Source organism: Phodopus roborovskii, unplaced genomic scaffold (assembly GCF_943737965.1).
Source record: "Phodopus roborovskii unplaced genomic scaffold, PHOROB, whole genome shotgun sequence".
Lineage (NCBI taxonomy): Eukaryota > Metazoa > Chordata > Mammalia > Rodentia > Cricetidae > Phodopus > Phodopus roborovskii.
Window position 1 is genome coordinate 6,091,083 of NW_026126517.1, and position 26,737 is coordinate 6,117,819.

At 48.6% G+C, this 26,737-nt stretch overlaps 1 protein-coding gene across 2 annotated transcripts; it reads left to right on the forward strand.

The window, feature by feature from the left end:
- Positions 1–25,507, forward strand: B3gat1 (beta-1,3-glucuronyltransferase 1). 2 transcript variants are annotated; one of them, XM_051197018.1, is made up of 7 exons: positions 1–385; positions 17,625–17,719; positions 17,860–18,006; positions 22,087–22,595; positions 23,232–23,528; positions 24,096–24,196; positions 25,229–25,507. In XM_051197018.1, the coding sequence occupies exons 2-6, from the start codon at positions 17,716–17,718 to the stop codon at positions 24,180–24,182; spliced, it is 1,044 nt and encodes a 347-aa protein (XP_051052975.1). In that variant the 5' UTR covers positions 1–385; positions 17,625–17,715; the 3' UTR covers positions 24,183–24,196; positions 25,229–25,507. The 2 variants fall into 2 exon arrangements, with proteins under 2 accessions (XP_051052975.1, XP_051052976.1); XM_051197019.1 differs by having other exon boundaries at positions 242–385; positions 17,625–17,735.
- The last annotated feature ends 1,230 nt before the right edge of the window (positions 25,508–26,737 follow it).

Genomic DNA, 26,737 nt, shown 5'->3' on the forward strand with positions numbered 1-26,737 from the left:
AGCGCCGAGGGCACCACGCGCTGGCCCGCTCTGCTGGGCTCCGGCCGCGCGCCCCGCCACCCCGGCCCGGCCGGCCCGCGCGTCGCCTCTTGGAGCTCCTAGCGCCGCTCCGCGCCTCGCCGCCCGCGCCCTCCCGAGCGCTCCGAGGCTCCGGCCGCCGCCTGGCTGAGCCCAGAAGCAGCCTGACGGTGGCAGCGGGCAGGTTGGGGTGGTGGATGAGCGGGCCCGCGGCTATGAAGTGGCCCCCGAGGGCACGGAGCCGGAGAACGCCCCGAGAGAGAAGCGCGCGCATCGCACAGCACCAACCTTGGGGCGCTGGGGCCAGAGCATAGGACTGCCACCCGCGATGGACCGCGCGGGGGACGATATGGACTCGCCGCCGCAGGTCAGTGTCCCGAGCCCCGCGCCCCTATCGCCGCGGTGCACAGAGCCCCTTTATGTGTCCCCAACAGTACCCACGCCATGTCCGATCTCGTGCACGCGCGGGGCGTGTGTGTGTGTGTGTGTGTGTGTGTGTGTGTGTGTGTGTGTGTGTGTGTGTGTGTGTTGCAAAAAACGGGGACAAACGGGGAAAGAGGGCCGACTGCCAGGGCCTGCACCTGAGGGGGCTAGGAAATGAAGCTAGGACGCTGCCTGCCCCGCTCCATCAGGATGAAGGCAAGAACTGGTTCTGAGAGTCTTCAAACAACTGGTCTTTCTCTTAGCTATTCTGTCCGTTGCCACCTCAGCAGGTGGTTCCCTGCTGGACTGGGGGGGCCAGCTCTAGCCGCACCCCTGCAACCGCTCTCCTCTCCTGGGCTTTTACAATTTAATTCTTTTCCGGGAAGCCAAGCGCTGCATCTTTTCTGTGGGTGCTGATGCACTGAGAGATGTCAAAAGTGACAGCAAATCCTTCAGTGCAGCAGAGAGAAAGGAGGCAGGACCACCAGATCATCACCTTCCTCTGTGAAGTTGATCATACCAAGTTCAGAAAAGGAAACTAAGATGTGAGACAAGAAAGAAAGTATTCCATCCAGCACCTCAGGAAACTGGGGTGCCAGCCTCCTACTGAGCAGCTCAGGTTAAGACCCCATCTACTCACCGGCACACAGAATGTTGATCTTGACCAGCTACCACTTTCTCACCCAGCCAGATGTAGTCCTAGTTACACACCCTCTGGATAGCTTATAGAAGCTGGAGCTGAGATGAGCCCCAGACTTCTACTGCATAGGACCCTAAAAGGGACCTTTTGTTGACAGTGCCCCCCCCCCCATGCTTGAGGAGTACTTCTCTATGGAGACCAGTTTAGCTGGAGTGCCCAGTAAGATCTTGATCTTGGACAATCTGGCATACAGTTTCAATCAAATGAGGTGGACATCCATGTGCCTAGCACAGAAACAATGGTGTGATGAGGGTATGGGGTGAAGGGGTGAGGGGTGGGGGTGTATGTGTAAATGGCATGCACACAGCTTCATAAGTGACTGGTGTAGTGGTGGGTATTTAGCAGTGTAGGGCTGTTGCTCTAGCTCTTCCATCCTTACGTCTCTCTTCTGGCAAGACTCACTACAGAGGGAGGCATTTCTTTTTAGAGCCTGCTCAGTTGGTGAGCTCTCTTGGCTTCCCTGAACCAAACGTTGAGTCCTCTCTGTGTTCATGCAGGATAAAGATCCTTCCCCACGAAACTCTCAAGAAACCTCCCACTCTGCTCAGTTCACTTTCAGGGTCCCCAAAGGTCCTGGAGTTGCTTGCTACCTCCTTCCTGCCCCTTTCAATAACAACAACAAAAATGCAAGCATTTGTGCCCCGCTTGGCATGGAAGCCATTGTTTTGCTGTTCCTATTTGTATTGTTGCTTGGGGATCATCATGTGCCTGTAGGTGTGGTTGGATATGTGCATGTTTCTGGATGCAGTAATACCGAATTCTCCACCTGAAGCTGGAGGCAGGTAAATCACTAAAGGGAACTCAACCACAGAATGGGAGCCTGTAGCAGAGAGCAGCTTCCCAAAGGAAGAAGCCCACTTCTTCTGCTCAGGCTTTTCAATAGACTTGGATTTTTTTCCTGCAGTTTTCAGGGGAGAGGAACAAGTCTACCTTGCCTTCATGATATGGAGCCCAATGGGATGAGATTTTTGCAAGGGTAAGCTATGGAAGAGGGCAAGCTAACCCTTCCAGGTTCTGAGCCAGGAATTCTGGTGGCCCCATGTGGCTAGGAGAGAAGGAATGAGGATTCCTGGGTGCTTCTCTGACTGACAGCTGTAGGAGAGGTGAGGCCTTAGCAAAAGAAGAGATCAGGGCCTGAGACAGGCAACAAGAAGGAGAGAGTGAAAGCTTAGATAAGGTACTAAGGTACAGCAGACGTTGAAGTATGAAGTCTTCCTCTGCAAGTCTATAGCATCCCAACATTGGAGCTGGTGGACTGTTGTACTGAGAAAGATTGGAGTCAGGGTGTCTCACAGCAGGGACAGTTCATGGACTCGAGAGCAAAGTATTCCAAGAGTGTGAAGGAGACCCTACTGCGCCATTGCCCTGTGTCCAGGAATGATCACCTTCTGGCTTTCGCCAATCTTACCTGGTCCTGGAATGTAGTACAATGGGGAAGAAAGCAGAGCATGGAAAAGCCAGACACCTAGGGAACAGGAAGAGAACCCTTCTCTGTATAGCACTTGCCAGGGCTCCAAAATCTTTGGAAATCTCCAGAGGCCAGCAAGGAGACATCATGGTCATGGTCCAGAAGAGACAGGCCACTAGACAGGCTCATCCAGGTCTTACAATTCAGTACCTCCATCCCCAGCTAAGTGAACTTTGAAAGGGATGTTGTCCTGACAGTCTGTAAATTGGGGACCATCGTTTTTTAAACAGTTAAGTCCCAGGGCTGTGAACAGTAATTTAATTTATATATTGTATGCATTCTCCTTCCCTGCCCTACTCTCCCAGAATCTGGACAGCTCTAGAATTGGAAGGCCAGTAGTCAGGGCTGGGCAGTTCAGGCTGGCCCCATCCAAACCCTCTTTAGAGACCCCTCTCCCTATTTCACACCTTCTACAGTCTCCCTCCCACCTTTAACCCATGTAGTTATCTAACTTCTAACTTTGAACTGGACCCAACTCTTCCTCAAACAGAATCAAATTACCCAGAGTATCTCTCCCCTAAAAAGCAGCAAGAATGATATTTTCGTATCTAGTGATTTTTCTTCATTGTAATCATTCCATAGTACCAGAAAATGGTTGTCTAAAATTTGGGGGGGATTTACAAGCACTCTACATCCATGACCATTTATCCTCCATGCTGAAATGTGACTATGGCCAGAAATCACCCAGAATTCAGTTCACTTGCATTGACTCTAAGTACCTGCTGTGTCCCAGGCTCTGCACCTGGTAACATATTGCATCAAACAGCCTAAACCCTGTGTTTTCTATTTAGCTTTGGGAAGGTTGTGTGGATTGCTTGCATTCTTCCCCTGCAGCTACAGCAAATTTACTTTTCTAATGAGGTTTAGCTCCGGCCAATATTAAAATTAGTCTGCACTCCCTGCACACACACCAGCTGACAGCAGCACAGGAGGCAGGCTCTGCGCCAAGATCCTGGCATGGATGAAGGCATTGCCATCACCAGTAAGCCCCAAGGTGGGGAGTCTAAGTCTGGATCAAGAGCTGGATGGGTTGGAGGACTTAGCATGCCCAAGGGGTTGGAGGTCCTCTGCTCAATGTGCAGAGCCATGGGCAAGATTTTTCTCCCTATGTACACAAACTGTGTAGTCCAGTCATGGTGCGTAGGTGAGGGAAAGTGGACAGTGATGAAGGGCAGAAAGGACAGAGACAAAAGTCTTGGTGGTCAGAAGTGTCTCGGTGCTCCCCATTCTCATGGTGTGGCCTAGATCCTAAAGGTGAGACTCTGTCATCTCTATGCTGCTTGACTTCTTTGTTTCTAGGGCAGGTGAAGGATCTGACCACTGGGGCCAGATCTGACTCCCTAGGCTTGGGATTGCTGCTAGTTATTTGACTACGGTTCAGAGCTTGTGACAACCAATGTTGAGTGTGGGGTGGACTGCTTCCCTTGGCACACCAAGCGGTCACTCACCACTCCAGTCATAGTTCAAGGGCTTAAGAGCTACCTGTGGCCAATGAATGCCATCTTCAACAATGCATTCAGAATGCTGCCTGCAGTCCAGAAAGCTCTTAAACGGCTCCTGTAACAAAGCCTCTGTACAGAGTTTGGCATAGTGTGGTGGCAGGAGCCACAGTGACTGGATTCAGATCTCATATCTTCCTCATTTTGGTTGTGGTTGTACGGCCTTGGGGTGCCGCTTACCTCTCTATGCCTCTGATTCTTCATCTCTAGAATGGGAATAATATTAAGATGTTAGAGAGGGGATGAGTCATTGTAGTTCTTCATGCTAATCGCTCAGAACGCGGGTGCTTTTTTGTTTTTTTTATTTGAAAATAGAAAGCAATTTGTATTCTTCATTTATTTAGCAATTCACAGAGGCACTTGCTGAGCAGCCCACTCTGTGCCAGGCTCTCTGTCAGCAGCACATGGCCTTGCCTGCAATACCAACCCCTCCAAAGCCTCAGTTTTCTGACCTGAGATAGAATATGACTCTAGAGATAAAATATGACCGGGTATGTGTCCTTACTTTACATGGCTGCTTCTTTTTCTGTCTGAAGGTGGGGTAAATGGAACTTGTAACTCATTAGAGGAAACACACACAAACCACACCACACACACACCACACACACACACACACACACACACACACACACACACACACACACACACACAAAGCAGCAAACCTAAGTTCAGCCACAAGGTCAGCCACTGTGCCATCATGCTGATTTGAGGAATCTTTTCCCAGACCTACTCCCATCCCTGGTCTTGAGAATAGCAAAGCCAGGAGGCTGTGGCTCTGAATTAAATGGAGGGCAGAAGCCAGAAGGGGTCCTGCAAACAGAAATCAGCTGTCACCTATCTAGCAACTGAGTGAGTAAAAGAGCAGCAGAGCCCTAAGTTATTGCCCCAGCTGGATCAGTAACTCACTTGGTGACAAAACCTGTGAGGTACCTGTCTTCTCACCTAAAGTCTGAAGGGCATGAACCAAATAACATATGCCCAGTCAGCAAAAAATCACTTCACATAGGTCCTCTATACCACACCCTGGGAACTGGTATCCCAGAGATGGGAAGTGAAAGTTGGGGACAACAAACAGGGAGCATGTGAGGAATGGTGCGTGGATGTCCAGGCTGCCTGGGCCACTGGGCTTCCCTAGAACTAGGCTCTGTGACCGAGGCTGCTTCCTACACTTGTGGATGATGGGGCAGATGCCTCAGTGGCCCCACCCTTGACTAAGGCCATGCAAACCTAAGTGTCTCCTTCCACACTGTGCTCTAACTTGGGTGAAACAGAGGTGGATGAGGGGCTGGAATCCTCACTGGCTTAAGACCTGGCTTCTAACTACTCATAGTCCAGGCTGCAGCCTTCTGACTGCAGATCACATTCTTGAGTCTCAGAGATTGGTGATCATCCTCCCACCCCTCAGCATCACTGCCCTGGCACCCTCTCAGAGCAAAGCTATTTCCAGGATGTGTTGGTGCTTGGTCCCCTGGGAAGCACAGGGAATGGAGTCATCCATACAACATCAAAGAAAATGCTGTGTTTCAGAGACATTTCCATGGCCATTTTAGTAGATAATCATTCTGTGCCTCAGCATCTTCATAGCCTTCCTATCGGTGTCATCAGTTCTTTCTCCCTTCTCACCTTCCTTTGACTATGAACCTCACAGTAGACATGGCAGTAGATATGTCACTGTTTTCAGGGTCTGAGGGATTGACCAGCTGGCACCCAGACTGCTCAGCCACAGGCCAGGGACCCTGGTTCTGCAGCCTGCTTAGGATGATGAACAGCCTCTAGGCATGTGATTTTCTTTCTCCGTCAGAGTTTCTGAACTTAAGCTGACGTATTACTCTCCTAACTCATCACTTGTCGATATTAACTTCTTCTCCCCCTCATAAATCTCCCTCTGTGTCTCAGAGCAAGCGGCCATTGCTCTAGCCTCCTCCCCTGACAGACTGCAGGCTGCCTAGTACAAATACCAATACCCATTATTCTAAGGCTTGCACCCACAGGTGTGCTCCAAACTGATTTCTTCCAGGTGTCATTTCCAGGAGACAACCAGAAAGGTACTGAGAAGCTCACCTGGGACCACACAGGACACCAAACCTAACTCAGCTTCAAGGGAAGCTTGCTGGGACCTGCTTCTTCAGAATCCCAGGCGTGTGGGACTGTCCTTGTTGGCCAGGTCTAAATGGACCACATGTATAACAAGCTTTTTTTAACTTATTGTGCTAAGAAAAAATATGCAACATAAAACTTACCATCTTAGCCATTTATAGTTCAGTAGTCAAATATAGTTATTGTTTTATAAAACCAATCTCCATCTTGCAAACTGGAATCTCTATAACTGTTGATCACTACCACCCTAGTCCTGTCCCTTGCTCTAGCTATATCATATGAGTAGAAATTACACTATCCTTTTGTGACTCATTTGTTTCTCTTATAATGTCCTCAAGGTTCATCTATGTGGTAGCATGTGTCAGAATCCCCACCACCATCCCCCCCATCCCTGCTGCTTTGTAAGGCTAAGTGATATTCTGCCGTATGTACATGCAACATTTTATTTAAACATTCATTCTGTGGCCTGGTTCTTTTCTGCCAAACATGTAGTACAAAGTGGATCGATGGCAGTTGGCTTCAACTGCCCTTCCTGATGCAGAAAGGACCCAGCAGATATATTGATACTCAGAGTGAAGTTATGTGCTAGATGCCACAGGAGTACAAAGCCGGCAGGAGAGCCCCATTTTATCTGGAGTCTCTTTGGACCTCTGTTTGATCCCTCCAGACATCCTGCATGTCCTAAACATCCTTAGGTGTTCAGTCTCTAGGATAACTATGGCCTTCCTAATCCTGGGAGCTGACCAGTTTAGCAAGTATTGAGATAGACAAAGGGAAGTGTATTCCACACAGACATCCTGGCCACAGGGATGCCAATGCCCTGTACCACATCACTCCTACTGTCTTCCTGGAGCCCTGAATGTGAAATCTACCAGCCTTTTTATGATATTTGTCTGGGCTCAGAGCCCACAAGGCCCTGGTGAGCCCTCTGGGAATGTAGCAGGCAAATCTGTCTTTAGTATGTGCCTTTGCGGTGTTCAGCCTCCCTTTCCAGAGAGGTGATCAATGATGTATAGCCACCCTGCAGCTTGCCATGTAATATACAGCCCATGGCACACAGAGATAGTGTCAGCATAATCTCCACATGTGGGAAAGAGATTTAAGGGTCCCTCCATTCATCACTTCCACACCTGCTGTGTTTACAAAGAGTGGCACACACAAGCTGGCCACTCTGGCTAACACACATTTATTAGCATGCTCATCCAACCACCTTCAGCACATCACATTAACCATTTCTTATCCTCTGAGTAGGGAGAGCTGATGTCACACAGCATGAACTTTAGGAACAGAGCAGGCATTCTAGAAGAGAGAGTTTAAGGTTAGAAGGTAACAAGAACTTACAACCTGGGTTAAAAGGACAGGAAAATCATTGTATGCGAGAGGCCCTAGCCCTAGATCCCCACTGATGTATCTTAGTATCTTAGCAAGCCATAGTCCTGTAGGTGGGCATCTTGGAAGCTAGAGAGGGATGCAGGACTATCCTGTGCAGAAAGAGAGGAAGGAATAGTCTTCAGGAGAGGACAGAGCACAGAGCAGCCACAGAGACCAACTCTCATCTTTTCTGGCCTTTAATCCTAAACCTCTGCTACTTAGACTGAAAAAGCAGCGCCCTCCTAAGGCAATATGGGAGAATGCACAGAACAAGGCTTTGGATCATCATTAGGGGAGCCTGCTATGAACAAAAGCAGAGTGAACCAGGGCACAATACCAGGTTCCAGGCAACACAACCTTCCCACACATGGGAAGCCAACCTGGCTCAGGCCACCTCCATTTATCATGCTACTTCATGTCAGCCACCTACATCCACAGGAGCTGAGGTCCCTGCATCACATAGCTCTGTGGAAGGAAGAGTATGCTAGAAAAAAATTGCCCAGCAAGCAGTTGATGCTGACTCCTGGAAATAACTATAGTATCCCCCTTCTCTGCATCTTTTCAGGTGGTGGGTTCCAACTGACTTTTTAAAGCTTTAATTAATAGGCATATATTAATTTTATTTAACATATTTTGTTATATTTTCATGCCTATGTAGAATGTACTTTGATAATGCTGTTATCCTTTCATGCCCCCTCCTACTCCTGGAGTTCTGTTTTTAAAAACAAGGTAACAGTGCTAGCTGCCACAGCTATTATATTTTTCATGATCTATGAAAATGTTGTGCTAATTGTGAACCATATGCTCCCCAAATAGCCTCGTGAGGGTTATAGTTAAGGAAACTAAGTTTCAGAGATATTGGCGACATTTCTACTTTGTGCTGCGCCCCGGATCCCAGGAGGGAATACACAGGCTTGACCTGCAGGACAAACATCAAATCCAGCAAGTGCATGGCAGTTTACAACGCCCAACATCTGATGACTGTACACTGGATGCTTGGGCTTGGAGCTGGGGGGAAGCAAGTAAGGTTAGGAAGGCACAGGGCTCAAGGGCATCTCAGCTTGCCAGCACCCTTCTCGGGGTACAGCACAGACATCAATACCAAGGGAATGTGATGCCTGGAACAGCATCAGAGTGAGGACAGTGCTAGGAGAGCAAACTGGTACCAGCTGACCCACCCTCCCTCTGGGACACAAATCACCTGAGAGGCTCTGCATGCTCTATGAACATACTCAAGCTTGAGACACATGGGTCCTGACTGAGACCCATTCTGTGTCCCTTGACCTGCTTGGTCTCAGTACCCACATCTAGTAAGGATCCAGTAGGTATCTGTGCTAGGCTCCAATCTAGATATGGGGAAACTCACCCCTACTTCATTCAGGCAGCATGACCATAGGCTGTCCTCTGTCTTGAGGGTTTGGAGGGCATAGCCAGTATCTCCCCCTGCCTCAGAGCCAATGATTCTAGGGACATTGCAGTGCTTCTCGGTTTAGGACCATTCTCTGCCAACTGTTGGTGCATGGCAGCCTGGCAGAGGGAGAGATGAGGCCTCCTGGCCAGCTGTCCTCGTGGCTTCTGCTGCTTCTGTTTTTGAGCAGCTGTCGCTCTATTCATTCCTGGTGCCTGCCAGGTAGCAAAATAGGCTGAGTCCCTCCTCTGCTAAGCAGGCATCCATTGGTAGTGCTAGCCCAGTGGGTATTCACTAGCAGGAGATAGAGCCATCCCACAGATGTACTGTGCAGCCCACAGACCTCTCACGGGACACTAAGCATTGCAGTAGGTTGGGTGGAGAGAGTCTTCAAAACCAGAATGGGCAGGCGCTTAAATAAAGCGCATTTTGCTATACCTTGGAAAATCTAAAGGCGGGGCAAACCCCGCATGTGGTGTCTTTGTGGCACTTAATGGAGTACACTGCCAGTCCTGTGCCTGTCTCCAGGGAATGGGGGAGGTTGGGGGAGGATATGAGAAGGCTCCTGTTTGGAGCAAGTAAGACTCATTAGCTCTCAGAGAGCTCATAGTGCAGGAGGGAAGGCCAGTTTTTGGATATCATGAAGACTTGTGACCTACTCATCTGTGCTCAGCACTCACTCCCACACTCAGAGCACCTTAACAAGGATTAAACAGTGGGTCCTAGATCATTGGTGATACCCATCTGACCTACAGTCTACCTGTGGCCGATTGTTGGCTCCTGTGAGTTATTGTTTTTTTAAGTGTAAGGTCACAGGAACCCTGGTGAGCCAGGGGCAAGAGAATCTCACTTTCTCAGTTGTCATTCTAGCATGCAGCTCCAGCAGGGAAGAGCCCTTTGTCACAGGGCTGAGAGGGAGGACTTGCCACTCTCAGGCAGAAGACCATCCCAGCCAGAAGCCAACAACAGACCTTAGCCAAAAGAGATGTGGTAAGGTCATACTACCTTTACCTGGGACAGTTGAAGAAATATAACCCCTACCCTGTGCCCTTGCTTCTTAGTCTATTAAAAAACAAAGAGAGAAAAGGAGGGAGGGAGGAAACAAGGGAGGGAGGGAGGGAAGGAGGGAGGAAGGAAGGAAGGAAGGAAAGAAGGAAGCAAGGAAGGAAGGAAAATGATTTGTACTTATAAAGGTTTAAGAGAGAGAGAGAGAAAGAGACAGAGAGAGAGAGAGAGAAAGAGAGAACAAACTGGCATGTTGGCACCATCTCTTTTATAATAATCCCAGGTCCAAGGATTGGAAGCCAAGGGCCCATGAAATAGTCTTTCATTCCAACAAGGACACAATCATAAGTTTCTCCAAGAAGCCATAACCAAAACTGAGCTGTAAACCCGTGCTCTATCACTCAGGTGACACACTAGACCCCTGCCCACATGTGCAAGTACATATGTGTGTCATGAAGAGAATTCCCACCCTTGAAATCACTCTGTAGGTGGTCTGTGGTTTACCATCAGTCTTGATGTGTTGTCAGATTGAAAAATTCAATCCAACCTTTGTCCAGATTTAAATTATAAATATCACACCTAGGAAGATGAAGGGCAGGGATCTGAGACACCTTTACAAGATGATCTCTTTCTACACCATGAGGGCAGTAGGGAGAAGTACAGTGGCTGATGTGATACCAAACTTCCACCTCCCAGAGTCTGTAATAGCTACTGAACACAGGTGATCACCCCCAGGTACACCAAACAATGGCAGAAACCTGGCAAAGAGGAGCAAGGGGCTGGAGGTCAGAGTAGGGAGGCAGATTTCCAGCTGAGGGGTCATGGGGGGAAAAGGCTCTGCTGGGCTTGCTCCCAGAGCATTTGTAAGCCCCTTTCCCTGGGGCTGGCCTTGCCCCCCACTTTGGTTCACAGCTTCATGTATCATGTGGTAAAGCCAAGGTTAGCCCTTGGGAAGAAATTGTCTCTGACTAGCCCAGTCCCTCTCTCCCTCAACCACAGGTTCTTTTAAGGGAGCTCTAGGGGACCATCTGGGGTTTCACTGGAAGTAATCAAAGGGAAGCAAGGTAGGAAGGTAGGAATCCCATGCCAGACCCTTCCCGGGCTGAGTGAATCAGTTACTGGAGTATCTGTTTATTGGTACCAACCACATGGCACATCGTTTATGCTAATTTTTCCTAACTACCCAATAACCTGCCTGGGGGAACACCATTTTAGTCACATGAGAAAATGAAATCTCAGCAAAGTTCCCTTGCCACAGTGTAGGAGGAGAGAGATTCATGAGATGCCCAGGACCCAAGCTCTTGAGCTATTGCACCATTCCTACATGGATCATTGTTTCTAGGCAGAGGAAAGAGCACAGCGCTGGCAGAGAGGCCATAGATGATGATAGAACATATGGCTTGGCTGGTCCTTGGTGTTACAGTTGAGGTCTGTGACGGATAGGCAAGAGCTAAGGAACTCAAAAAAGGGGAGGACCACCTGGCTGTTTGTGGTAGGCAGGCAGCCTCTAAGATGGCCCCCATGATCTGTAATTCCAAGTGTTCATATATCAAAGTTCTCCTATTCCTGTCACTAACTTCTAACAAAGAGATTGCAGTTATCACTACCACAGTTATACTCCACCATGTAGGACTTCAGTTAACTCTGGATTCTCTCCTTGATGACGTCACACAGTAAGAGGCCAAACAGAAGAGAGCCACTAAGACAAGGTGCTATGACAGGGACAGGCACCTGTGGCCCCAGTGAGTTTTGCCAACAGCCCAAGTAATCATGCAAGCAGTTCTTCCCCAGTCAATCATGCAGATAAAATGCAGCCCAGCCAATCCTTTGGTGAGACTTCCATCATCCAGACCTGGAGTCCTGATCTCAGACACCGAAGACAGCAAATGGATACTATTTTAAGTTCCTTAGCATATAGTAATTTGTTAGACAGCAATAGCTATGCATTTGATTTGCTGGGGATGGTGACATTCTCTCCCTAAAGTTCGCATGGCTTTCGGAAGAAGCCCATTACAAGGAAGAAGAGATAACCACAAAGAAGAACCAAGGAGATGGGAGAAACTGAACATCTTTCTGCCCTCAAATTAGATGTAGGGTTCTTTGTGAGCAGGGACTTCCATATCATGGAGGTAAGTGCCGAATGACCCTATGCTATCTAACCACTGTCCTATTATTAGTCATTACACACCTTCCCCCACCCAAGCACCAAGTACTGTCCCCTCTGCCTAAAGAGTCATCCATCATACCTCTGCTACATGGTGGCTCTTAACTGGTGCCTCTCCATGGATTGGCTGACCATTTCTGGCTGTCCTCAGTTCTCCAGTAGCTCTCCAACTGCTGTGACATGTTTGGCTCTGCCCATCCTCAAGAGTCAAGCAGTGAAGTATCTATTGCTAATGCCTATTTGTTCCCAGCAATAGGCATGGGCATGTGTTGGTTCCACGGGACAAAATATGGGTGTTTGATCTGGAAAGTGAGTGTTTCATGCAGCTTAGTCTATAGACCACTAACATTACCCACATAGCCCAGTCAAGTACCATTGTTTATTCTGTTTAAATTTCCACCATGGACTAGAGAGGACTTGGGTTTGAGGGGAACCATGCTAAAACCCAGTTTCATTTTTCACATACTCATAATCTAAATATAATTCAAGGCTATTTCCAGAAAACTAAAATAAAGGAACTCCCTTAAATTTTTTTTCAACAAACACCATGGTTTTTGACACACTGTTGGGCTGAAAGAAGACAATCGTTCACACAAAATCTGGGATAATATACTGCCCCCCTCTCCTTGAGTCCTCAGCTTGGTTTTGAAACTGGAAAGAGACAAGATGACAGGAGATCAGAGCCTCATGTTGCCCTTCCTGTACCACAAGTGTCAGGCAGCAGGGTCCAGGCCACAAAGCAGGAGGACACTGTCATTTCCTGGTCTAGTCCTTCCTCTCCTAAAGCAACATGGAAGTATGATGAAGAAACACTGCAGCCTTAGGAGCTTACTGAGGCAGAAGTCTCCAGTGAGTGAACTAGGAGGGCCAGAAAGCAAGATCCAGAAGAATCCACACAAATGAAGTGGGGTGGATGCTGAAAGGAACAGTCCACAGCCTCACCTACATTTAACACTGAAATCTGAACCTATCATGTGGCATCTCTGGATCTTGGGCCCTCCTATGCAAGGTAGGGACAGGGTCTCCTGACTACAAAATGCACACCCCCTGTGTCAATGAAAGATTCAGAGTGGAACTTTTAGAAGATCCCTTGTTCTTTCCTCCTTTCCTTTCCCTCCCTCTTCTCCACTGAGTGAAGAGCAGGAGGCTCTACAGGCCCTTTATGTGTTCTATGACCTGTCACTCTGGGAACCGTCAATGCCTGTGTCCTGCACCCCAAGAGAGACTACTGTGGGCCCAAGACATCAGTGCTGTGGCTGAAAGGCTGGGGCTGGGTTAATGAAGTATGGATTGACTAGACTGCAAGCTGATTAGCTCTGGCATTGGGCTTTTCCTGAGCAGTGCCTGCAGAATCAATACTAATCCCTTGATCCCATTAGGGGCTCCTGTAGATCTCTGGGACAAAGTCTGTGCCTCCATTCCTGTGGAGATGCCCTGTCTAGGGGAAGAGAGATGCTGGGATTGAGGCTGACATCTCATCATCTTTACCTTCTTTACTGCCCCCTCATCCTTCTGTTTCTACCCCCACTCTCAAGAAAAGTCAAAAATCTCCCCAGTCACCAGGGTCCCCAGCTCCAGCCTTTCCAGAGAAGCAGACTGTCATACCATAGAAAGAGATTTTTGTCACTTGTGTCAGCTGCCACACTCCCCAGTAATCCATATCCTTCTGAGTATAGATGAAAAGTGTTTTATTGGTGTGTGTTTGTTTTATGATGCTGGGGATTAAACCTAGGAACTCACACATACTAGGCAAGAACTATCTCTCTGAAAATAACTGTCGGGAAGACACATCTTCATGGATTTTCTAATTGGAAAGCTAACTATGCTATAGAATTACTTGGCATAAAGCCTTGATGCACAATTAATATTTTTCAAGCAGAGATCAATGAACCCATCTTCAGGTACCAGGGCCATTGTCCAAATACCTATGAGCTCAGAAGAAAACCATTCTGTCTCTGTAGAATTGGCCAGCCTTGAGTCTACCTCACACACCACCCTGGCCCTCCTGGGCCAGCAGCTATTGCTCCTCCAGCCTTGGGTGATAAGAGCTCTTCATTTTGAAACCCTGTCACGCCTCGTTTATCTGCAGCCCACAGCCCTTTGAAGCCTACAGAAAAAATCCTGTGAATAGCTCTCCCCAACTATCTCCAAGGGTTTGTGGGCTTTCAGTGTGACATAGTTCCATGGGGAGCTGTAACAGCAACCCTCTGAAACTGACTCTGGACTGGATGCACACCTGGACCTCTCTTACCTTATGTAGGACATGTCTTTATTATCACAGAGCCTAGTCATCCTAGCATCAGGTTGTTAAAATAGCATAGCTGCAAACTCATTAGAATCATTCCAGTCAAGTCCCATGCTTTAAGGCCAAGAGCAGAGGTCAGGGTGGTGAGCAGTTCTGATACCCAGAACATGGCCTGCCATTGTCCTAGCTCTTGCTCCCCATTCAGTGGAAATTCCTCACTGAGATTTACCCATGGAGCCCACAATATAGCCTTTGTCCTTTTTCATGGAATGTTTAGAGAACACCAGGGGAGCAGAAGCTCCTTATGTCAGAACTTGCTGGGCAGAGAGGCCAGCATCGCTGTGGTCCATCAGGAGCATGGGTGTGAGCAATGGCATGAGAAATCATGAACACAGCAGATCCTCAGCTCCCACACTTCTCTACACAGACTATAAGGCCCCATTCAGCTACCTGTTTCTCAAAGACCATTCTCTCCACCTTGACTTCTGCCCTCTCCCAGCTTTCTGTTGGTTCTTCTGCCTGCCCCAGCCAAGGCTCTGAAAGCCATTCTGAGGTACATGCTGATGCCACAGGCAATCACCACATTCCTCCTAACCTATGTGGAAACCATAGCCTGTGTCAGAAGCCACCTTGATCTCAGACTCCAGTGTAGGGACAGCCCCAATCCCTGGCCTCCTGCCTACACCCAGGCATTATTGCCAGTAGACCCATCTCCTGCTGGCCAGATGGTGTTCTCCAAGTCTGGGGGCACTCTCTGTTCTACTTAATAACTGTCTGGTAATTAGCTCCACAATTTTGCCACTATGCTTATAATAGTCTCCATTAAAGTTATGGGGTTTTCAAGCTGTAATGGCTTCCAGAGTAATTAATGCACAACCGGCTTTATTGCTAAGTTTATTTTTAGAGCTTGTCTATCTCCCCTCCCTTTTCTTTCATAGATTTTGTTGACCAAAAAAAAAAAATTGTGGGGGAATCAGACACTACTAATGCCCCCTACAGTGTGACCATATCCTTCTCATTGTCCCTTCCTGTATCCTGATCCTTCTGTCTGTTATGGCATCCTGCAGATGTTGTAACTCACAGTTCAGGGAGCTACGGTGGAGGAAGTGTTTAAGCCAGTGGTTATCCAGGCAATAGCTTAGAGCCACGTGACCTCGACATAATTCCAGCTCCATCATTTTGTCTCTGACCAGGGCATATTGCTTACCCATCTTGTTTCGGTGAATCCAGCTGCAAATAGAGACACATGGGTACCTGCCTCTTGGGGTAGCTATGAGTGCAGCACAGAGTAGATGTGTAAACACTGTTAATTAACTGTCTTTGTCATTGGACCCCTTGAATGCTGTAGGAAAACTGGTTATCATGAGCAGGCCCAGGCAGATACAAGGGAGGCTGCGTGAGCCATAGGTCTAAGCGGCTGCCCAGAAGAAGAGGTGTGAATACAGGAAAGCAAGTGGCCACACCGGCCGAGGCCGTGCGGAGTTCACCTTCTTTCTTGTGTTTTTCCCAACTTTCACCTGCATCAGGTTCATTTGAGAACCATTCATTTCTGAAGCCCTGACCCTGTGTTGGCCTGGTGTCTGTTCCATAATAGAATACCTGAGAGCTTAAAAGGAAAGGAGTTTGCTCCATGGCTCTGGAGGGTGAGTGAAAGAGTCTTGTGAGGACCATGTGCTGCTTCTGCTCACAGAGGACGGCAGAAGGGTGAGGGGACAGCTATAGAAGAAAGGGGCATGAGGGGCACCTCTGCTTCACAACAACTTGTTCTCCAAGGAGTGTGAAAGGCATTAATCCCTCTTAATTCCATAATCAGCTCTTATAGGCCTCACCTCCCAACACTGCCACATCTCAACCTGTGTTTCAGAGGGGAGACACTGCATCCACAGGGAGCTGCAGGAAATGCTGCATATAACAACATTTGCTCCTTCCTGGGGGCCCCACCATTGGCTTATAATGTGCCATTTAACCCTCTGGTCTCATTCCCTAAGCAATGGGGTGGTGGGTAGCTAACACTAATTCCGGAAGCTGTGAGCCTTTCATGAGAAGGACTGGGCATGGATGCTGGCTCACTCAGGCAGTGCTCTTTAGTGGACAGCAAAACCTGGTCTCCCAGAAGACACTAGGATAAGTGGAGAGAAGATGTGAGGAGGAAAGATGCACACTATTTTCAAAACGGAGTCACAAAAACTTCTGGTTGGCCATAACTTGCAACCTTGGCAGAGACCGAAAGCACATGTGGCCTGGGTGAAGCAGACATTATAGCCTCTAGGTGACTATCAGGGTGACTGTCTACCATGTAGTAATGGACTCTGGCATGGTGGGCCAGCCAGAATGCTAAGTGCTATACCAGCTATGGCCCCAGCACAGAAGGGAGGGGGAGAGAGAGAAAGGTTGTCATCATTCTGAAGGGAGCTAAGAGTTGGCTACACTTGTTCTTCTGTCACAAAGGAGAGCAAGTACCCACGGAAGTGTCTACCGGCAGATCCTCTGCAGAACCTGGAGTGGATTCCACCAGGTTGTTCTACAAGGGGCTTTCTTGGGGCTCTCCCTACCGCTGTTTTTTGAGAAGTGTCTCCCTACTACCTGGCAGCTCCTCAAAGAACAGCCCCCTCTCCCTGCTGATAGCCACCTCTGATCTGAGCCTCACCCTGTGAGGAGAAGGTGCCCTACAAGAATCCCCTACAGACATAAACAGAGGAGGGCACTTAGGGCATTTCCTCACGATGCCCAATCTTAACCACCTCTGTTTACCTGTGAAGGAGGCCTAACTATGACCCTGGGCCAAAGCTATAAAGAAACCACCTATGCTAATACGAACATCATAGCAGCCAGAGTTCCTGGCACATTTCTATCAGGAACCACCCTGAGTGGTCTCTGAGAATTAATTCATTTAATCCTAAGGACAGCTATGGCAAGCAGGTGACTGATCAATAATTGAAAGACTAGTGCAAACTAGTTGATGGAACTGTTCAAAGGCCACAGCTTCTGTGTGCTCCAGTTAGGATTAAACCAAGGCGGGCATCTCTGAAGTCTCTGTCCTTAGACACTGCATCCTACTGTTCTTGTATGTCAAGGGCTCATTCAGCCAGAAAGCTATACAGAAAAGACCCTGGAGAGGTGGATTCTCTGCTGAGAAACTCTTGATGATGTGGCTCTGGAGTAGGCCAGCCAGTCTCTGTGGTCCATGTCCACATCTCTGGCCATTTACCATTGCTCTCTCTTACAGGTATCCACCTCGGAAGGTTCCTGAACCTGCCCTGGACTACTGCCCCTTCGCAGATTCCCATCAGGCTGGACTCTGCAAACTTGCTTCCGCAATGGGTGGGTGTGAGCACTGGTGAGAGTTACTGGCCAGTGTTCGGCTTCTGCCTCCCTGTGCCTGGCCGGCCCATGCCTATTCTTTTCTCCCTTGTGCTGCCGTTGCTCCGTGGCCACTCTCTCCTGACCTTGCCATCGCTCAGGTAATGAGGAGCTGTGGGTGCAGCCAGCCTTGGAGATGCCGAAGAGACGGGACATCCTTGCGATTGTCCTCATCGTGCTTCCCTGGACACTGCTCATCACCGTCTGGCACCAGAGCAGCCTCGCACCTCTGCTTGCTGTGCACAAGGGTGAGCCCAATCCCACTCCCCCCTGGCCTGGCTTTGGTAATAAAAGCTACCCTGCTGCTGTTCTTGCCTGGGCCCTGCCCTTACCTTGGGGGAATTTTGGCCTTCTAAGACTCCACTGAAAGCCTCCTCCTCCCCCTCCTTCTTGCCTTCCTCCCGGCCCCTCTCATCTCCCGAAACACATTGTTTTAAGTACCTGGGATTTGTTATAATCAAGTATGACACAATTCAGACAGACAACAAGTCAAGGGACTTGAAAATCAACTTGCTGCTCTCAGTTCCCAAGATGAGTGGGTATCCCGTGATACATAAGGCAACATGGGGGAATACTGAGCCCCTGGCTCGGGAAGCAGAGGGGGTGAACCAAACTAGGATAGACCCTACACTGTGATTATTTCAGATTAGAGAAAGGCCATATGAGCAGCTAAGCAGGCTTAGAAGTGGATGGTTCAGTCAGATGTTCCTTTTATGAGACAGGGTATTACTATAAAGCCCTGACTGGCCTATTCCTCACTATGTAGCCTCAACCCCTCAAGTTTTGAGACTACCAGTATACATCTTCATGCCAGGCTCAAAAGTGGGTAGAATGGATGATTGATTTCTGTGGGCTTCTGAAGATTAGGGTGGGTTCATTTGCCCTGGATTTGGTCTTGGGTGATTTAGGTCAGAGGAAGATTGGTTTGTAGGTTGTTTGATGAAGATGCAGGAATGTAGTCAGTTGTTTACTGTTTCTTAGGTACCACTAAGAAGGTCAGTCCCTTCTAAAGACTACACATCTCTGAACTGTCAAAGCAGTACCAAATTTAAATAATTAAAGCAAACAGGATTAATGTGCATACAAACATGTATAGCCACTTCAGTAGTACCCAAGGAGAGGCCACTCAGCAGGGGTGCCAGGAAGCAGAGTCCTGGCCTATAGTGTTTGGGTTTTGTTTTGTTTTTTAATTTTGAATTGTTGAGGGACAACCCTAGGCTTGCTCTATAGGTAAGTGCTGTACCTACAGAGCTACATCCTGCTTGTATTGTGCTGCAAAACCTTTCAAGGGCAGCATGTCACTTGCCCCTTTTGTCTTGCTTAAGAGACTAACTGGGCAAAGGCCTGAAGAGACAAGAGTCTTCCTAAGAGCAAGGGGAAGAACTAGGATTAGAACAGTGTCCTTTGGGCTATGAGTCCTGAGTCATCTTTTTTTATTCCCACCGAATCTCCACCCTCAGACTTTTCTTGCCCCCCAACATCTGGCTACCTCTCATTCAGCCTTACTAAAGCTACCTTCTGCCCCACCTAGCTGTGACAATCTCAGGCAGGCAGTTCTCTCATTGCAATGGGCACCATACTTCCTGGGAGCAAAGAAGAAGGTGCCCAAGCCATCCTCATAACAGGTGGCTTTTTTGTGGTAGGGCCTGGGGAGCAGCTGTAGTCAGAGACCTCCACTGATAAGGCTACAATGGTATTCAGATCACAGCCCATGCTGCCCTCTCCACCATGGAAGGCAGTCAGTCCTTCAACCTCCTTTCCATCCTTCAGCCACACTGCCCTTGCTGGGCACTCTGGTTCTCTGCATGACGTCATCCCCTGCTCATGACCCAGGTGCCTCTCTGTGGAGCGTGTCAGTTTAGACTCATTGTTATCCTTTGACATCATTCCAGAGGGATTAAAACTGCCATACATAAAATGACATAATGTCTGTCGCCTCTTGGCAGAGTGAGGGTCAGAGGCATCACACCAAGAGCCTTTTAGGATTCAGAGTTGCAAAAGCCCTGAAGCCAGGGGGAAGAGTGGAGTGCAGGCTACAGCCACACCCTAACACATGGAGAACTTCCCCCAGGACACAGACTTCTATCTGTTTAATATGATCTGGATAGCAGAGGGCTGGACAAAATGGCTCCAAGTCTTCACCCTCAACCCCAGTTTCCAAAATATTATTGTCTACTAGGTAAATGAATTCTAACATTCTGCTTAGAATATCCTGGATGTGTTTATCCCTTTTTCCTTAGCATTGTTTATTTTCAATTGAACCTCAAAGTTACCTTTGACAAGCTACATCTCTGCCAGTCTTCCTGTTCCCCCACACTTAGCATTCGATTTATGGCCTGGGTAACAGACTCCAAGTCCCTTGAGACACTAGCTTGTAAGCAACCCACAGGAGACAAAAGTGGATCACTTAGGTTTATCTGCACTGGACTCCACACTTTGCAAAACCTTGTTGTTAATGGTGATGGCAGGACAGTAGGAAAGAACAGGGGAGCCATGGCCCAGGACCCTCTGTGTCCACATTCCAGTCAGCCCTTTCTTGTTGCTTGCTCATATCATCCTCACATAAACACATGGAGCCACAAGGAAGTGAGCTAGCTAGTGTCCTACACAGGAGTTGACAGTTAACTGCGCCTAGTAGTGGTCCAAGCCCTCAGTGTGTTGTTATCTATACAATAACTTCATCAAACAGATGCTATTATCATTAGCTAATATTATTAGCTCTATTTTATGGTCACTGAAACCAAGGCACCAGAATCTAATAAACGTATTTCAGACTATGCAGTTAGTCACAGCAGACAGTAAGCTCTAAGCTAAGTTTCCAAGTCTGGCCATCATCATCCCCACTGTGATACATATGAGCAGTGAGCATTACACAGTGACCTTGCTGAGTATAAACATGCATGCAGGTGCATTAAGGCAGGAGCACACATGCGTACATACACATATGCACATCATGTACACATATGTACATATATATCTGCATATGCACACTTGGAAAATCTTAAGACGTGTCTGTTTTCTGTAGCTCTAGATTTCTTGCTTCCAAAGGGTATTTTGAATGTGTCATATATACATGTAGTAGCATTACACTACATGCATTTTTCAAACCCAAAAGTGTAACTTGGAGATCAGGGAGTTAGTGAATGCCAAAAGCTCTGCTTGCTCCTCCTAGTAGGCCTGCCAGCTTCTCCAATCAGGAAAATGTTCCAGATATAAGAAAACCTTGGTCCTCAGAGCTGCCCCAACTTGAAACAGGTTACTTTCAAAAATTAAGAAGGTAATGGCTCCCTCTAACCATGTCTGTGAGCATGTGGCCAGAGGACAGGCTTTTGCAGGCATCATTGTCCCTGGTGACATCCTTGGGGTTTATATGCAAAACACTTACTGAATGCTAGGACAGAGCATAGGTCCAGAAAGTACTAATTAGGCTGGATAAAGTGGCACATGACTTTAATCCTAGAACTCAGGAGGAAGAGGCAGATAGATCTGCAAGTTCAAGGCCACTCTGGTCTACAAAGTGAGTTCCAAGACAGTCAGAGAAAAGTTATCTCAAAGGAGAGAGAGAGGGGGGGGGGAGAAGAAAATAAGGGAAAATAAGGTAGTAATTGGAAGATTGACATCAGACTAATTGGGAAACCTAAAAAAGTGTCTAAACAAAACGGAAAAATGTCTAAACTCAAATGACATTTGGGATTCAAAACTGTATTGATAACTATGAGTAAAAACCCACTGGAGCCAAATGCAGTAGCTAAATGCTGTGCTGTGTACCAAAATCCAAAGAGCAGCTTGCATTCCACAGAAGAGCAGGGCCTGGCCTGACTCAAGGATTTGTGGGAAAACTTGAGTTCTTTTGACATCCAGATTGTGCTGTAGTCACCCACTTCCACCACTTCCTGGCTTTATGAAATCCACACCACAGAACGTGGCTGTTCCTTCCTGCTATGTGGTCAATTTTACCACGCGAGGAAGACACTTTGGAGGTGAGAGTTAGGGCACTGTCATTTAAAACCTGATGCATTGAGGAACTGGAGATAGATGACTGGAAGGTGGCCAGCTGCATCCAAAAAGCTACAGTTATGTTAAACACAATGGGGGTGGGGAGGGGTTCATTTGTGTGTCATCCCAGGAATCCAAACTAGGAAATTTTCATGAGACTTCCAGGACCATAGGTTGGAACCTCAGGTCTAAAGATGAAAGCAGTTCTTCAGAGGGGCAGAGGACAGGATTGTCTTGGAAGGGTGGGTGATATTGAAAGCCCTGTATCAGAGCCAGGCCAGCGCCCTCGTCCCCCCACCCCCTCCCCGCACCACCTTCTCCCACCTCTACAGATGAGGGCAGTGACCCCCGGCGTGAGGCACCACCCGGTGCGGACCCTAGGGAGTATTGCATGTCCGACCGAGACATCGTGGAGGTGGTGCGTACAGAGTATGTGTACACAAGGCCGCCACCGTGGTCCGACACGCTGCCCACCATCCACGTGGTGACGCCCACCTACAGTAGACCAGTGCAAAAGGCAGAGCTGACACGAATGGCCAATACACTACTGCATGTGCCCAACTTGCACTGGCTGGTGGTGGAGGACGCTCCACGCAGGACACCCCTGACAGCGCGCCTGCTGCGTGACACTGGCCTCAACTACACACACCTGCACGTGGAGACACCCCGCAACTACAAGCTGCGAGGTGATGCCCGAGACCCTCGCATCCCACGTGGCACCATGCAGCGCAACCTGGCCCTGCGCTGGCTGCGGGAAACCTTCCCACGGAACTCCACTCAGCCAGGCGTAGTGTACTTCGCAGATGATGACAACACCTACAGTCTGGAGCTCTTTGAAGAGGTGAGTTAGGACCCAAAGGAGGGAGATAGCAGGTGGGGCTCAAGGAGACTGAAGGATGTGGGGCCCAGACCGAGAAAGGAGCAGAGGGTAGTCCCCATGAGGGGACACTATGACATGCATAGACATATGCAGGAAGCCTTGCACTGGGCTCATTTTACACTGCAAAGAACCAGGAAACGAAATGGGGAAAACTTCAGTACAGGTTCAATGAATCCAGCCCATTAAAAGGAAAACTGTTGAGGCTTGTAGCTCCCAAATTCTAGTCCTGGCCTTAGAGGTTTGTTGTCTGAAAGAGACCTTTTTATGGGATCATTTAACATGGTCACCAGAAACCTCTTGGGTGGACAGTTAGAGTATGCCAGTTAAGTTTTAAGGAGAGAGGCTCATTTCAAATTTTAAAATGATAAGATTTGGAAATTTTGTCATCAGGCCATTGAGACATTGACCAACATCTTAGCTGAAAGATGTCTTGAATGCCTAGGTAAGATTCCTCTAGACATCAATGGAAGGAGATCTGGAGAGCAGATGGGGAGGAGCCTATACACATCATATACTTATTAAGTGATCTACCTCCTATGGAAATGGGTACGATTTTCATCCTAGATCCATAGCCTGACTCATGTTCTTGCCTTGTAGATGCGCAGCACAAGGAGGGTGTCCGTGTGGCCTGTGGCCTTCGTTGGTGGCCTTCGGTATGAGGCTCCAAGGGTGAATGGGGCAGGGAAGGTAGTTGGCTGGAAGACAGTGTTTGATCCCCACCGGCCATTTGCAATAGACATGGCTGGATTTGCCGTCAACCTGAGGCTCATCTTGCAGCGAAGCCAGGCCTATTTCAAGCTCCGTGGTGTGAAGGGAGGCTACCAGGAAAGCAGCCTCCTTCGAGAACTTGTCACCCTCAATGACCTGGAGCCCAAGGCAGCAAACTGTACCAAGGTAAATAAGACCCTCTTCTGAACTGATGGCTAGTAATGCAAGCTCTCCCATGCACTTCCAGACCTTCTATAAATCCAGGGAGAAAAGGCCTCAAAATAGCTTTGTCTATAGTCCCCACCCAGAAGGATCTTATTGTAAGGTGGGGGGGGCACTGAGCAATTTCAAGGATTACTGACTTCATATGTACATCTGTGTTCCATGACCTCTGCTGAGAATACGCAGGCAGGTGCATATATGCACATATGCAGATAGACATGTATTCAGATGCCTACATGTGTGTGCATGCACATATACACATATGCATACACTCATGCACACTTGAGAAATCTTGAGATGTGTCTATTTTCTGTAGCTCTACATTTCTTGCTTCCAAAGGATATTTTGAATGTATCATATATACAAAGTGTAAGAATGAGGGTGTAGATAGAAATAAAGAGTTGAAAAGTCTTGATGGGGCAATGATAGAAAGGGAGGGGGCAGAAGAAATACTTGCAGGGTGTGGGAGGCAGGAGATGGCAGAATGAGCTGGGGACCTGCACCACTGCTTTTGTGTCTCTGGACCTGCAGATCCTGGTCTGGCATACGCGGACAGAAAAGCCAGTACTGGTCAATGAGGGGAAGAAGGGCTTCACTGACCCCTCGGTGGAGATCTGAGGCTGGGGATGCAGGTAGGAGAGAAAGCCAGCATGGCCTCTGCACTGCACAAGCAGCACCGGTTTGGGGTATATCTTCCATATCTGAGGGCTTTTGGTCCTTAATTATGGGAGGACAAGACCAATGTGGGTAGAAGCCTGACCAAAGTCTTCCACCTATTGTGGCCCCAACAACTAACTGGCAGCTTTCCAGAATACAGCTGGGTCCTTCTGCAAGCATCACCTTCCTTCCCTGTTATTAGTATGCTGGCCATGATGTGTGGCCCACAGTGGGGGGCATTTTCATGTGGTTCCACAGATTACTTCAGATACAAAGCTGTGATGAGAGTACACGACACCAGATCAGTGGCCCCATGGCTTTCAGTAGCAGGTGAAGAAGCCCACTGAGCAGGAACCCTGAGCCCACACCACTGCCAGGCTATCCCTTTTCCTCTTTCAGCCTGGTATTAAGTCTCTGTTCCCGGTTTTTGTTTTGTTTATGTTTTTATCTGAAATGGGCTGCCAGGGCACTGAAATCAATCTATAACAAACATATAATAGTTCTTTGTTGTTATTTTTTTTAATCCCATTGGGGTAGGCCACCATATTTACCTACACTTTAGAGGTGACAGTAATGTTCAGGAAAGAAGCTAAATGACTTGCCTAAAATGACACATTAGCCCAAGAGATGCATGCTAAGTGACTGACCAGGCCAAGTATTTGGGGGCTTTTTCTGCTCTTGCCTTTCAGAAGCTCCACTTTCACAGTTTGCTACTGTAGGTCCTACCACAGATCTGGGAGCTTCATTTTTGTCAGGACATCAGCAGGCACCATGTCTTTGGGATTATGGGGAATCATCCCTGAACTTAAAGTCCTTGTCCAGTGCCTCTTAGAAGGTGTCACCTCACCCGGTCACTAAAATAATCTCAACCACTTGCTTTTCAAACATTGTCTCCTAGGGGAACCCAAAAGTCCACTAGGGGCTCAGGACTGAACATTCTGTCTCTACTTTCAGTCCCAACTCCACACCTGTGCTGACACCTGTGTTGTTCCTAATTCCTCACACAGGAATCTCCTTCTCAGACCCTGATCTTGGCCTTCCATCCTCTCCCATGGCTGATAGTCACTCTGAGGCAGACTCCTGAGGAACAGCATCATCTCTTGTCTATTCTGAGAGCTTCCAAGAAAGCCCAGCTTGATGCCAGGATAAAAGACAGAGAATTTAAGCACAGAATCCCAGACCCGTTATTCTCTCCATCAACATGGCCAGGGGCTTGAAAGACCGGAGGGCTGGGGATTCCAGCTGCCAGCCAAGCCCGGGCTCAGCACACCTCCTTAGAAGCTTCCTGCGTTGATGGGGCTGTGTAAGCAGGTGATCCTATCTTGAAGTGATGCTAGAGCTGAGGAAGGTCAGAAAACCCCACTGTCCAGTGCAGCATGGCTCTCTGCTCTTGGGCCCAGCATGACTATACAGCATGTGCCCAGCCAGGACATTGTGAAGACCAGAGAGCAGCCCGGGGCATGGAGGGGCCCCAACACTTCTCTTTCACACCTGCTCTTCCTCAGAGCTGCTCCCAAATCAGAAATACCTCTGGCTCTCCTCTGGTTCTTGTTTACAGGGCATAAGGCTGTCTTGGATCCCACCTGGCACCCAGCCCTGCATCGGGGAGCCTGGGCCTACCTACAGCTCCCCCTGTACCTCAGGCTGTGGGGGAACAAAGCCCCTTCCTGTGTCCCTCAAGCCTCCTATGCCAGAACTGGCAAGGTGGTTGCCCTAGAGCCAGCACAGATTGACCTGGATTAAGAACCGTGTCACCCAATGTCCACACTGCCTCTCTAATACCCCTGGGCTGCAATGCCCCTTGCCTGGCTTGGACCGGGGAGGCAAAATGCCTTCTTCCCAGATCTCAGACCTCAGGGCTGGAGTTAACAGTAATAAATAGGCAGAGCTCTTCCCAAGAAAGTGTAAGACTCAGCAGCCACAGCCCTTTCCTGCACTGATTCCAGTGAGGGGTGCTTTAGCAGGGGTCTCAAGGACAAGGGCAGGGAGGGAGTTTGAACACTGAGAGAGGGAGACATGAGCACATGCTGCTTTGGAAATCACTCTGTCTTACACAAAATGGGAAAGCTTGCAAAGCCAGCCTGCCTTGTGCGCACTGCCCCTTTTCCACTCCAGAGAACACTGGCTGTTGTCCCGACCCACCCAAGAGAAGCATCTGCCTGGGTGTCCAGCATCTGTGAGGCCCCTGGCTCCGGCTGGCTGGGGCCCCCTGGTGGTAATCTCACTCCAGCTCATACAAGTTGGAAGCACAATTTTCCTCCCACGTGGGGAAAAGGAAAGGGCACAAGCCCACTGAAGAGGTGTTTATTTTTTAACCGCTAACAGCTTTCCCCTCTCCATTAAAGCTCATAGGACAGGCCCAAGAGTCATGCAGAACCACTCTTGGGTGGATGGGACTCAGTCCACACATCTAACATTCAGAGAATAGCATCGGCTGCCTATTTTGACATGGATTTAACTTCCCACAGCCTTCAGGAAACCATCTGGTGGGCTCAGATTCCACAGCCACCTTGCAG

Excerpts from the sequence above, each read along its gene's own strand:
- B3gat1 (XM_051197018.1), top strand. Across the intron at positions 18,007-22,086 it reads TCTGCTTGCTGTGCACAAGG|ATGAGGGCAGTGACCCCCGG; the intron begins GTGAGCCCAATC and ends CCACCTCTACAG. Across the intron at positions 23,529-24,095 it reads AGGCAGCAAACTGTACCAAG|ATCCTGGTCTGGCATACGCG; the intron begins GTAAATAAGACC and ends CTGGACCTGCAG.